Genomic DNA, 13,522 nt, shown 5'->3' with positions numbered 1-13,522 from the left:
GTAGCCTTGTTGTAATCAGCCTGTAGTGCTGTGTGAAGGGGAGGGGGTTGGTGTTTGCTGCTCTGCTGTGCCAGCCACTGGGTTCTGTAGCTCTGTAGTGCCATGCTGAGAGTAGACAAGGAAAATCTCACCACATGATATCAAACTTTATGGCACAGCTATTGTCCAAGCAGTGATTTTATTGTGGAGGGAAATATCAATGTTGGTCTTGTTTGAAAATGTTTTTCTTTGGTTTCGTTTTTAGTCTTCCCAAATTCTTCATCAATTGTTATGTTGTGAAAATGGTTCTCTGAATATACACCAATGCATATGACTAGATCAGACCCTCCAGGATTATGCGATTCTGTGATATAATTGTTTTTGTTGAATCATCAATTTCCTGCATATTATGCGTGGGCTTGCAAATTTGACCAATCACTGCAATGTTTCTGCATAAAACATTCAAATCATCACAATATTATCGCCTAAAACTGACCCATCACCGCAGTACAAAAAGAGGGCTTGCAATTTTAACCAATCGCATATGTTTCAGTCAAGCTACACATCAACTTTCCCTAGTCAGTGGATTTTCGTGAGAATTTGGACAAAATCATTTGAAAACGTCAAAATTGATGCAGCAAAGTCCTTAACTTTTCCCGCAAATATCACAAAAAATCCAAACAAAATTCTGGAGGGACTGATGGGTGTTTGCAGTGTGGATTTCGGTCTTAATCAGTGAAACTGAAAGGACCCCACCTGTGTTATCTCTTCTGACATTGCTCATTGCGCCCACAGTCCATACCCCATGCAGCGACAGCAATGGAGGCTGCTCCCACCTGTGCCTGCTGTCGCCCATGCAACCCTTTTACAGCTGTGCATGCCCCACTGGAGTCAAGCTCAAGGAGGATGGGAAGACCTGTCGCCCAGGTAAGAGACTAGCTGTCTGTGACCATCTAGACCATCATCTGGTGTGGGTTACTAGCTACTCAGTCTTTTATAGGGGGCACTATGCGTCCCAAATGGCACCCTATTCCCTATACAGTGCACTACTTTCGAACAGAGTTCTATGGGCCCTGAATGGTCAAAAGTAGTGCATTATATAGGAAATAAGGTGCCATTTGAGACTCGGCCCATACAGTACCCCCTCAGTGATAACTCCCTTTGCTTATGCTACTGTACATGTATTGTGGTTTCACAGACATTCCCATCTGGTGTATGGGACATTATTGACATTCCTGAGGTGATTTTAGTTTTGGACTGTCTTGCATTAGGCCTATTGAACTGCAGAGCTGCTCTTAATAATTTCATGTTATCGTGTCAAATGTCATTTTGTCCCATTTTTCTTTAACTAGATTAGGAAATAAGACAAAGCTCTACTTTTAATTTCATAACTATGTAATTAAGCATAACATTTTGTGGAGAAAAAAAATGTATACAGTCGTTCAATTGAGACATTTGTCTTGGGTGCATTGGCATCCTGTTCCTCGTCAAAACATTAGCATGCCTAACCAGAGAGCCATGACAGAGACCTAATCTCTGACAGATGGCAAGCTTCTGAATGCACAATTTACCCTGCCGTTTGCTCTTCATTTCTATTTCTCTCACATACAGACAGCTACATTTAGGCTAGAAGCATAGCACTCCACCCTTCCTCTCTGCACATTCCCTACTTTCCAGAGTTTACCAAAGACCACATATGAGACAGGAAGGTTGGACCTCCTCTTTTTTTGCATTGTTATGTTTCTGCTGCTGTCATTCTCCTTGCTCTGCTACTCCAATCTCATTGCCTTGCTTCTGGGCAGAGAGACATTACGTAGGTAGCCAGGCCTAATCAGGTCACTGCTCCGTTTGTGTGTGTAGTGGTTACGGCCCGGGCTCATGAAACCTGTTTATTTGACTTGCCCCAGGGTGTGTTTAACATTCCCTCTGCTATGGTCTCGCTCTCTCTCTGGAGGGTCTGATCTCTTAACCCCTCCTGCCCATGACTTAAGGCATCCACATGTTTCCCATCTGAAACAGTTTGTTCATACACTATATATACAAAAGTATGTGGACACCCCTTCAAAATTTGTGGATTCTGCTATATCAGCCAACCCGTTGCTGACGGTGTATAAAATCGTGCACAGCCATGCAATCTCCATAGACAAACACTGGCAGTAGAATGGCCTCACTGAAGAGCTCAGTGCCTTTCAACTTGGCACCGTTATAGGATGCCAGCTTTTCAACAAGTCAGTTGGTCAAATTTCTGCCCTGCTAGATCTGCCCCGGTAAACTGTAAGTGCTGTTATTGTGAAGTGGAAACGTCTAGGAGCAGGAATGGCTCAGCCGCGAAGTTGTAGGCCACAAAAGCTCACAGAATGGGACCGCCGAGTGCTGAAGCGCGTAGTGTCTGTCCTCGGTTGCCACACTCACTACCAAGTTACGAACTGCCTCTGGAAGCAACGTCAGCACAATAGCTGTTCGTCCGGAGCTTCATGAAATGGGTTTCCATGGCCGAGCAGCTGCACACAAGCCTAAGATCACTATGTGCAATACCAAGCGTCAGTTGGAGTGGTGTAAAGCCATTGGACCCTGGATCAGTGGAAATGCATTCTCTGGAATGATGAATCACGCTTCACCATCTGGCAGTCTGATGGACAAGTCTGGGTTTGGCGGATGCCAGGAGAACGCTAATCTGCCCGAATGCATAGTGCCAACTGTAAAGTTTGGTGGAGGAGGAATAATGGTCTTGGGTTTTTCTTTCATAGTTCGGGCTAGACCCCTTAGTTCCAGTGAAGGGAAATCTTAAAGGCAACAGCATACAATTACTTTCTAGACAATTCTGTGCTTCCAACAGGAAGGCCCTTTCCTGTTTCAGCATGATAATGCCCTCGTGAACAAAGCGAGGTCCATACAGAAATGATTAGTCGAGATCAGTGTGGAAGAACTTGATTGGCCTGCACAGAGCCCTGACCTCAACCCCATCAAACACCTTTAGGATGAAATGGAACGCCGACAACGAACCAGGCCCAACATCAGTGCCGACCTCACTAATGCTTTAGTGGCTCAATGAAAGTAAGTCCACGCAACAATGTTCCAACATATAGTGGAAAGCCTTCCCAGAAGAGTGGAGCAAAACGGGACACCAACTCCATATTAATGCCCATGATTTTAGAATGAGATGTTCGACAAGCAGGTGTCCGCTTACTTTTGGTCTTGTAGTGTTTATTATGACTCCATTTTGTGAGGTTTTTGGCCTAAAAATTGAGGCAAGCCCAAGCAGCAGTAAAATAACAATAGCGAGACAATATACAGGGGGGTACCGGTACAGAGTCAATGTGCGGGGGCACCGGTTAGTTGAGGTAATATGTACAGTTGAAGTCGGAAGTTTACATACACCTTTGCCAAATACATTTAAACTCAGTATTTCACAATTACTGGCATTTAATCCTAGTAAAAATGCAATGTCTTAAGTCAGTTAGGATCACCACTTTATTTTAAGAATGTGAAATGTCAGAATAATAGTAGAGAGAATTATTTATTTCAGCTTTTATTTCTTTGATCACATTCCCAGTGGGTAAGAAGTTTACATACACTCAATTAGTATTTGGTAGCATTGCCTTTTAAATTGTTCAACTTGAGTCAAACGTTTCGGGTAGTCTTTCACAAGCTTCCCACAATAAGTTGGGTGAATTTTGGCCCATTCCCCCTGACAGAGCTGGTGTAACTGAGTCAGGTTTTTAGGCCTCCTTGCTCGCACATGCTTTTTCACTTCTGCCCACAAATCTTCTATAGCATTGAGATCAGGGCTTTGTGATGGCCACTCCAATACCTTGACTTTGTTGTCCTTAAGCCATTTTCACAGAACTTTGGAAGTATGCTTGGGGTCATTGTCCATTTGGAAGACTCATTTGCGACCAAGCTTTAACTTCCTGACTTATGTCTTGAGATTAGAGGTTGACCGATTAATCGGAATGGCCGATTAATTGGGGCCGATTTCAAGTTTTCATAACAATCGGAAATCAGTATTTTTGGACACCGATTGGACGATTATTATTATTTATTTTTTTACACCTTTATTTAATCTTTATTTAACTAGGCAAGTCAGTTAACACATTCTTATTTTCAATGACGGCCTAGGAACGGTGGGTTAACTGCCTCGGTGGGTTCAGGGGCAGAACGACAGACCTTGTCAGCTCGGGGGATTCAATCTTGCAACCTTACAGTTAACTAGTCCAACGCTCTAACCACCTGATTACATTGCACTCCACGCGGAGACTGCCTGTTACGCGAATGCAGTAAGCCAAGGTAAGTTGCTAGCTAACATTAAACTTATCTTATAAAAAACAATCAATCATAACCACTAGTTAACTACACATGGTTGATGATATTACTAGTTTTTCTAGCGTGTCCTGCGTTGCATATAATCGATGCGGTGCGTATCGCACCGATACCAATTTGTACCAAACCATAAACCTCAATGCCTTTCATAAAATCAATAGACAGAAGTATATATTTTTAAACCTGCATATTTAGCTAAAATATATCCAGGTTAGCAGGCAATATTAATCAGGTGAAATTGTGTCACTTCTCTTGCGTTCATTGCACGCAGAGTCAGTGTATATGCAACAGTTTGGGCCGCCTAATTTGCCAGAATATTACGTAATTATGACATAACATTGAAGGTTGTGCAATGTAATAGGAATATTTAGACTTATGGATGCCACCCGTTATATAAAATACGTAACGGTTCCGTATTTCACTGAAAAAATAAACGTATTGTTTTCGAGATGATAGTTTCCGGATTCGGTCATATTAATGACCTAAGGTTCGTATTTCTGTGTGTTATCATATTATAATTAAGTCTATGATTTGATAGAGCAGTCTGACTGAGCGATGGTAGGCAGCAGCAGGCTTGTAAGCATTCATTCAAACAGCACGTTTGTGCGTTTGCCAGCAGCTGTTTATGACTTCAAGCCTATTAACTCTGGAGATTAGGCTGGTGTAACCAATGTTAAATGGCTAGCTAGTTAGCGGGGTGCGCGCTAATAGCGTTTCAAACATCACTCGCTCTGAGACTTGGAGTGGTTGGTTCCCTTGCTCTGCATGGGTAACGCTGCTTCGAGGGTGGCTGTTGTCGTTGTGTTCCTGGTTCGAGCCCAGGTAGGAGCGAGGAGAGGGACGGAAGCTATACTGTTACACTAGCAATACTAAACTGCCTATAAGAACATCCAATAGTCAAAGGTTAATGAAATACAAATGGTATAGAGAGAAATAGTCCTATAATTCCTACAACCTAAAACTTGTTACCTGGGAACATTGAAGACTCATGTTAAAAGGAACCGCCAGCTTTCATATGTTCTCATGTTCTGAGCAAGGAACTTAAACGTTAGCTTTCTTACATGGCACATATTGCACTTTTACTTTCTTTTCCAACACTTTGTTTTTGCATTATTTAAACCAAATTGAACATGTTTCATTATTTACTTGAGGCTAAATTGATTTTACTGATGTATTATATTAAGTTAAAATAAGTGTTCATTCAGTATTGTTGTAATCGTCATTATTACAAATAAATAAATAAAATCTTCAGATTAATCGGTATCGGCTTTTTTTGGTCCTCCTATAATCGGTATCGGCATTGAAAAATCATAGTCGGTCGACCTCTACTTGATGTTGCTTCGATATTTCCTGCTTCATGATGCCATCTATTTTGTGAAGTGCAACAGTCCCTCCTGCAGCAAAGCACCCCCACAACATGATTCTGCCACCCCCGTGCTTCACGTTTGGGATGGTGTTCTTCGGCTTGCAAGCCTCCCCCTTTTCCCTCCAAACATAAAGATGTTCATTATGGCCAAACAGTTCTTTTTTTGTTTCATCAGACCAGAGGACATTTCTCCAAAAAGTACAATCTTTGTCCCCATGCGCAGTTGCAAACCGTAGTCTGGCTTTTTTATGGCGGTTTTGGAGCAGTGGCTTCTTCCTTGCTGAGCAGCCTTTCAGTTTATGTCGATCTGGGCCTCGTTTTACTGTGGATATAGATACTTTTGTACCTGTTTCCTCCAGCATCTTCACAAGGTCCTTTGCTGTTGTTCTGGGATTGATTTGCACTTTTCGCACCAAAGTACGTTCATCTCTAGGAGACCGCATACGTCTTCCTCCTGAGTGGTATGACAGCTGCGTGGTCCCATGGTGTTTATACTTGCGTACTATTGTATGTACAGATGAATGTGGTACCTTCAGGCGTTTGCAAATTGCTCCCAAGGATGAACCAGACTTGTGGAGGTCTACAATTTTTTTTCTGAGGTCTTGGCTGATTTCTTTTGATTTTTCCATGATGTCAAGCAAAGAGGGACTGTGTTTGAAGGTAGGCCTTGAAATACATCCACAGGTACACCTCCAATTGACTCAAATTATGTCAATTAGCCTATCAGAAGCTTCTAAAGCTATGACATCATTTTCTGGAATTTTCCTAGCTGTTTAAAGGCACAATCAACTTAGTATATGTGAACTTCTGACCCACTAGAATTGTGATACAGTAAATAAGTGAAATAATCTGTCTGTAAACAATTGTTGGAAAAAGTACTTATGTCAAGCACAAAGTTGATGTCCTAACTGACTTGCCAAAACTATAGTTTGTTAACAAGAAATGTGTGGAGTGGTTGAAAAATGAGTTTTAATGACTCCAACCTAAGTGTATGTAAACTTCCGACTTCAACTGTACGTACGGTCACTGTGGGGACAACTTCATCGATGCCCTTATTGATGAAGCCAATGACTGATGTGGTGTACTCCTCAATGCCATCGGAGGAATCCCGGATCATATTCCAGTCTGTTAGCAAAACAGTCCTGTAGCGTAGCATCTGCTTCATCAGACCACTTTTTATTGATCTAGTCACTGGTGCTTCCTGCTTTAATTTTTTTATTGTCAGCAGCAATCAGGAAGATAGAATTATGGTCAAATTTGCCAAATGGGAGGGAGAGCTTTGTGTGCATCACTGTGTGGAGTAAAGGTGGTCCGGCGTTTTCTTCCCCTCTGGTTGCACATTTAACATGCTGATAGAAATTTGGTAAAACGGATTTAAGTTTCCCTGATTTAATGTCCACGGCTACTAGGATCGCCGCCTCTGGGTGAGCATTTTCTTGCTTGCTTATGGTGAAATACAGCTCATTCAATGCTGTCTTTGTGCCAGCCTCAGTCTGTGGTCGTGAGATGACTTGTTTTAATATACATTTTTCACTTGAGAAATACTGTACCAAACATCTTAGTTAGATGTAAAATTGCACGACTAAGATGTCCTCGGCAAAAGAGAAGTTCTGACAATTTTGAGGAGGTGTATACTGGCTATGGTGTCTCAAGAAGGACAAACGCTACTTTTTCCACTTATTTCTCGTTTTTCAAGCAATGCGTGTATGCGAGCACACTAGTTCGGATCGAACCGAACCAGCTAAACCGAAGCACGCAGATGCCTTAAGGAGAGGCCCCACCCACAACCCTCCTCGTGTGTGTATAAAGGTGATAGAAAAAAAAACTGAGTTGTTGTGGTTTTCTTGGTCAACCCTTGTTTGTGGAGTGACAGCCCTGATTGGAGGCTGTTTTACCCGCGTTTACTTGTCAGGTGTGCGTAAGTGGCTGCAAGGAAGTCAGGCGCAGGAGAGCAGGTATTTGGTAGCACACGGAGCCTTTTTATTCAGGCGAACCAAAATCACATGGCAAAACGAGATAAAAACAAATGGAAAATGAAAAATGGATCAGCGATGGCTAGAAGGCCGGCAACATCGAACACCGCCGGAACAAGGAGAGGCATCGACTTTCGGCCGAAGTCGTGACAATACTGCCCTGTTTCTTTAGCTTATCTTTAACTCTGCATTTTTTTAAAGGACCCGTAAGTAAGCATTTCACTGTTTGTCTACAGCTGTTGTTTACGGCGCATGTGACAATGTCATTTTATTTGTTGGGACGTACCAGTTAAACGTCAAGCCAAGGTAGTCCTAATTCTGAAACCCAGGTTCAGGCTGTCATAGTCCTGGTTCCCATCCCTCTCTGCAGGGGACAGAAAACACTATTGTCTATGTGCACCAGTCCTGTTAACGACAGCCCATTCATTAGCCAAAAAGGACTCTCCTCTCCCAGGCCAGGGATGCAGCGCAGCCTCTCTATTTGAATTTATAACTCTTCCAAATTGAGGCGGTGTATTCCCAGGCCAGGAAACAATGAGTCTTATTCTTTTAGCCTTCATTCCAGAGGCACAAGTAAAACATAGAGAGGGCCTGTGTGTGTGTGTTAGGGTAGCGGAGGGTTAATTATCCCAGCCTGATAGAACATATATGTATTCAGTGACTACAGTATTAAACAGACCCCCAGCAGTGTTGACAGCTAAACAGAATGTAAGACAATACAACATTGTATCAGCTCTTATTAGGAGGAAAGCAGTGTGTGTGGGGGTGAGGGGGCTGTGTAAAGTTTTTTTTTAAAGCACGCATACACGCTCCTCCTTTGTTTAACTTGGGTGGCTAAATGGAGGGCATTTGTTGTGGATTTAGGGGACATCTTGTCACTTTGTCAAATGTGAAGCAGACCGAGGAGCGAATTTAAATCAAATACGTAGCGTTGTTCTCTTCTTGATGGAAAACGAAGGGCTATTTTTTCACTGTCATTACTGATTGGTGTCACCCCTGATGGATGACCCTTCTGATTGGGTTTCAGTAGTCTGCAGCTGGTTTTAAGGGTACTGGAGCGTAAATGGCTAAAACAGGAGCTTAGGCAAGAAAAAATTGGACCTAATTGCCTCTGCAGAGTGTGGCCCCAGTGACCAAATGCAGCTGCTATTTCAGCCATTCTACGATTCCCCTTTTTATTTTAATTTTTTTATTTCACCTTTATTTAACCAGGTAGGCTAGTTGAGAACAAGTTCTCATTTACAACTGCGACCTGGCCAAGATAAAGCATAGCAGTGTGAACAGACAACACAGAGTTACACATGGAATAAACAATTAACAAGTCAATAACACAGTAGAAAAAAAATGGGCAGTCTATATACAATGTGTGCAAAAGGCATGAGGAGGTAGGCGAATAATACAATTTTGCAGATTAACACTGGGGTGATAAATGATCAGATGGTCATGTACAGGTAGAGATATTGGTGTGCAAAAGAGCAGAAAAGTAAATAAATAAATAAAAAAACAGTATAAAAACAGTATGGGAATGAGGTAGGTGAAAAAGGGTGGGCTATTTACCAATAGACTATGTACAGCTGCAGCGATCGGTTAGCTGCTCGGATAGCTGATGTTTGAAGTTGGTGAGGGAGATAAAGTCTCCAACTTCAGCGATTTTTGCAGTTCGTTCCAGTCACAGGCAGCAGAGTACTGGAACGAAAGGCGGCCAAATGAGGTGTTGGCTTTAGGGATGATCAGTGAGATACACCTGCTGGAGCGTGTGCTACGGATGGGTGTTGCCATCGTGACCAGTGAACTGAGATAAGGCGGAGCTTTACCTAGCATGGACTTGTAGATGACCTGGAGCCAGTGGGTCTGGCGACGAATATGTAGCGAGGGCCAGCCGACTAGAGCATACAAGTCGCAGTGGTGGGTGGTATAAGGTGCTTTGGTGACAAAACAGATGGCACTATGATAGACTGCATCCAGTTTGCTGAGTAGAGTGTTGGAAGCCATTTTGTAGATGACATCGCCGAAATCGAGGATCGGTAGGATAGTCAGTTTTACTAGGGTAAGCTTGGCGGCGTGAGTGAAGGAGGCTTTGTTGCGGAATAGAAAGCCGACTCTTGATTTGATTTTCGATTGGAGATGTTTGATGTGAGTCTGGAAGGAGAGTTTGCAGTCTAGCCAGACACCTAGGTACTTATAGATGTCCACATATTCAAGGTCGGAACCATCCAGGGTGGTGATGCTAGTCGGGCATGCGGGTGCAGGCAGCGATCGGTTGAAAAGCATGCATTTGGTTTTACTCGCGTTTAAGAGCAGTTGGAGGCCACGGAAGGAGTGCTGTATGGCATTGAAGCTCGTTTGGAGGTTAGATAGCACAGTGTCCAATGACGGGCCGAAAGTATATAGAATGGTGTCGTCTGCGTAGAGGTGGATCAGGGAATCGCCCGCAGCAAGAGCAACATCATTGATATATACAGAGAAAAGAGTCGGCCCGAGAATTGAACCCTGTGGCACCCCCATAGAGACTGCCAGAGGACCGGACAGCATGCCCTCCGATTTGACACACTGAACTCTGTCTGCAAAGTAATTGGTGAACCAGGCAAGGCAGTCATCCGAGAAACCGAGGCTATTGAGTCTGCCGATAAGAATATGGTGATTGACAGAGTCGAAAGCCTTGGCGAGGTCGATGAAGACTGCTGCACAGTACTGTCTTTTATCGATGGCGGTTATGATATCGTTTAGTACCTTGAGCGTGGCTGAGGTGCACCCGTGACCGGCTCGGAAACCAGATTGCACAGCGGAGAAGGTACGGTGGGATTCGAGATGGTCAGTGACCTGTTTGTTGACTTGGCTTACGAAGACCTTAGATAGGCAGGGCAGGATGGATATAGGTCTATAGCAGTTTGGGTCCAGGGTGTCTCCCCCTTTGAAGAGGGGATGACTGCGGCAGCTTTCAATCCTTGGGGATCTCAGACGATATGAAAGAGAGGTTGAACAGGCTGGTAATAGGGGTTGCGACAATGGCGGCAGATAGTTTCAGAAATAGAGGGTCCAGATTGTCAAGCCCAGCTGATTTGTACGGGTCTAGGTTTTGCAGCTCTTTCAGAACATCTGCTATCTGGATTTGGGTAAAGGAGAACCTGGAGAGGCTTGGGCGAGGAGCTGCGGGGGGGGGCGGAGCTGTTGGCCGAGGTTGGAGTAGCCAGGCGGAAGGCATGGCCAGCCGTTGAGAAGTGCTTATTGAAGCTTTCGATAATCGTGGATTTATCGGTGGAGACCGTGTTACCTAGCCTCAGTGCAGTGGGCAGCTGGGAGGAGGTGCTCTTGTTCTCCATGGACTTCACAGTGTCCCAGAACTTTTTGGAGTTGGAGCTACAGGATGCAAACTTCTGCCTGAAGAAGCTGGCCTTAGCTTTCCTGACTGACTGCGTGTATTGGTTCCCTAAGGAAAACATCTTTATACACTTTTAGATAAAGGCTAAACTTAAAGACATTTGAAATGGATATTTAGATCTGGTCTTTTGGCTTTGTTTCAAAATCTTGTCTAAAGCCTCTTCTCACGTTTTTTTAATGAAAAAGTGAAAACATTTTTTATTTTCATAAGCTAAACAAATAAAATCAAGATTTTAAAGTTACACTATAAATTGCCCCCTGATATGTTCATTACTAAAACATATTAATTTATGCTTGTCAGGTAAGACTATGTAGAACCTCTGATAAATTCCCAATAAGCTGTTATTTCACATGCTAGTTGAATGTTATGCTCTCTCCCCACTCATTCCCAATTATATACACTTCTCTACCCTAGGTGCGGAGCAGGTTCTACTGCTGGCCAGGCGGACTGACCTGAGGAGGATTTCTCTGGACCTCCCAGATTTCACTGACATCGTTCTGCAAGTGGACGACATCCGCCATGCCATCGCCATCGACTATGACCCTGTGGATGGATATGTGTACTGGACAGACGACGAGGTTAAAGCCATCCGCCGCTCCCGCATTGACGGCACCGATGCCCAGACCCTGGTCACCACGGAGATCAACCACCCAGATGGCATTGCGGTGGATTGGGTGGCCCGGAACCTTTACTGGACGGATACGGGTACTGACCGTATTGAGGTTACAAGGCTGAACGGAACCTCGCGCCGCATTCTGATCTCAGAGAACCTGGATGAACCAAGGGCCATTGTGCTGGACCCTGTCAATGGGTACGTGTGTCCATTGTAGATTTGTGGCTTAATCAATTTAACTAATTTCAGCAAAACATTTGAATGAATGTATTTGAACTCAGTAACTTTTTTACAGCATTCCTTTTGATTTCAACAAAACCTTCCATACATATGTGCCCATTGAAGAAGTGATCAGAAAAGTGACTTTAGACCTGAATGCCAAAACATTCAGGAGATAAAGGTGCTCAAAGTTGACCCACCATACCATGAGACAACCATGTCTGCTGTACTGGAAAAGATTAACGGTTGAGTTTGATATCATGTAAAAGCTTACAAACGGTGTCAAACTAATTTATTATTTAATAAAAATGTAATTGAGTAATCAAACCCTTTACTCTGTACTTTGTTGAATCACCTTTGGCAGGGGTTACAGCCTCGAGTCTTCTTGGGTATGACGCTACAAGCTTGGCACACCTGTATTTGGGGAGTTTCTTCCATTCTTCTCTGCAGATCCTGGATGGGGAGTGTTGCTACACAGCTATTTTCAAGTCTCTCCAGAGATGTTCGATCGGGTTCAACTCCGGGCTCTGGCCGTCCCATTCAAGGACATTCAGAGTCTTGTCCCAAAGCCACTGCTGTGTTGTCTTGGCTGTGTGCTTATGGTTGTTATCCTGTTGGAAGGTGAACCTTCTAACCAGTCTGAGGTCCTAAGTGCTCTGGAGCAGGTTTTCATCAATGATCTCTCTGTACTTAGCACTGTTCATCTTTGCCTCGATCCTGACTAATCTCTCATTCCCTGCCGCTGAAAAACATCCCCACAGCTTGATGCTGCAAACACCATGCTTCAACATAGGGATGGTGCCAGGTTTCCTCCAGGCGTGACGCTTGGCATTCAGACCAAAGAGTTCAATATTGGTTTAATCAGACCAGAGAATCTAATTTCTCATGGTCTAAGATTATTTTTGGCAAACTCCAAGCGGGGGTGTCGTGCCTTTTACTGAGGAATGGCTTCTGTCTGGCCACTCTACCATAAAGGCCTGATTTGGTGGAGTGCTGCAAAGATGGTTGTCCTTCTGGAAGGTTCTCCCATCTCCACAGAAGAACTCTGGAGCTCTGTTTGAGTGACCATCGGGTTCTTGGTCATCTCCCTGACCAAGGACCTTCTCCCCAAACTGCTCAGTTTGGATGGGAGGCCAGCTCTAGGAAGAGACTTGATGGTTCCAAACTTCTTCCATTCTTCCAGAATGTTTTTGGTACCCTTCCCCAGATCTGTGCCTCGACACAATCCTGTCTCGGAGCTCTACGGACAATTCCTTCGACCTCATGGCTTGATTTTTGCTCTGATATGCACTGTCAACTGTGGGACCTTATATAGACAGGTGTGTGCCTTTCCAAATCATGTCCAATCAAATGAATTTACCACAGGTGGACTCCAGTCAAGTTGTAGAAACATCTCAAGGATGATCAATGGAAACTGGATGCACCTGAGCTCAATTTCGAGTCTCATATCAAAGGTTCTGAATACTTATGTAAATATGGTATTTAGTTTTTTTCAAAAATGTCTAAAAACCTGTCTTCACTTTGTTATTATGGGGTATTGTGTGTAGGTTGCTGAGAAAAAAAAATAGTTAATCCATTTTAGATCCATTTATATTCAAATGGATTTTCCGTATGTACTAACCCAAACCTGTTTTTTTTTTTTTTCTCCATTCTCACTTAAAGCATTTTTGTTT

General features: G+C 43.6%; 1 protein-coding gene across 3 annotated transcripts in view; it reads left to right on the top strand.

Annotated features, from left to right (window-relative positions):
* The window catches only part of LOC115109274 (low-density lipoprotein receptor-related protein 5-like), a 92,629-nt gene that overhangs the window by 26,681 nt on the left and 52,426 nt on the right, over nt 1–13,522 (top strand). For all 3 annotated transcript variants that reach the window (XM_065009689.1, XM_029634005.2, XM_065009690.1), the window contains 2 exons: nt 775–906; nt 11,432–11,828. In XM_065009689.1, the coding sequence (XP_064865761.1) occupies nt 775–906; nt 11,432–11,828 (529 nt within the window). The remainder of the gene's footprint in view (nt 1–774; nt 907–11,431; nt 11,829–13,522) is intronic.

This window comes from Oncorhynchus nerka, linkage group LG25 (genome assembly GCF_034236695.1).
Source record: "Oncorhynchus nerka isolate Pitt River linkage group LG25, Oner_Uvic_2.0, whole genome shotgun sequence".
NCBI classification, from domain to species: domain Eukaryota; kingdom Metazoa; phylum Chordata; class Actinopteri; order Salmoniformes; family Salmonidae; genus Oncorhynchus; species Oncorhynchus nerka.
The sequence above is the reverse complement of the archived record's forward strand: the minus strand, read 5'-3'. Positions and strand labels throughout refer to the sequence as shown.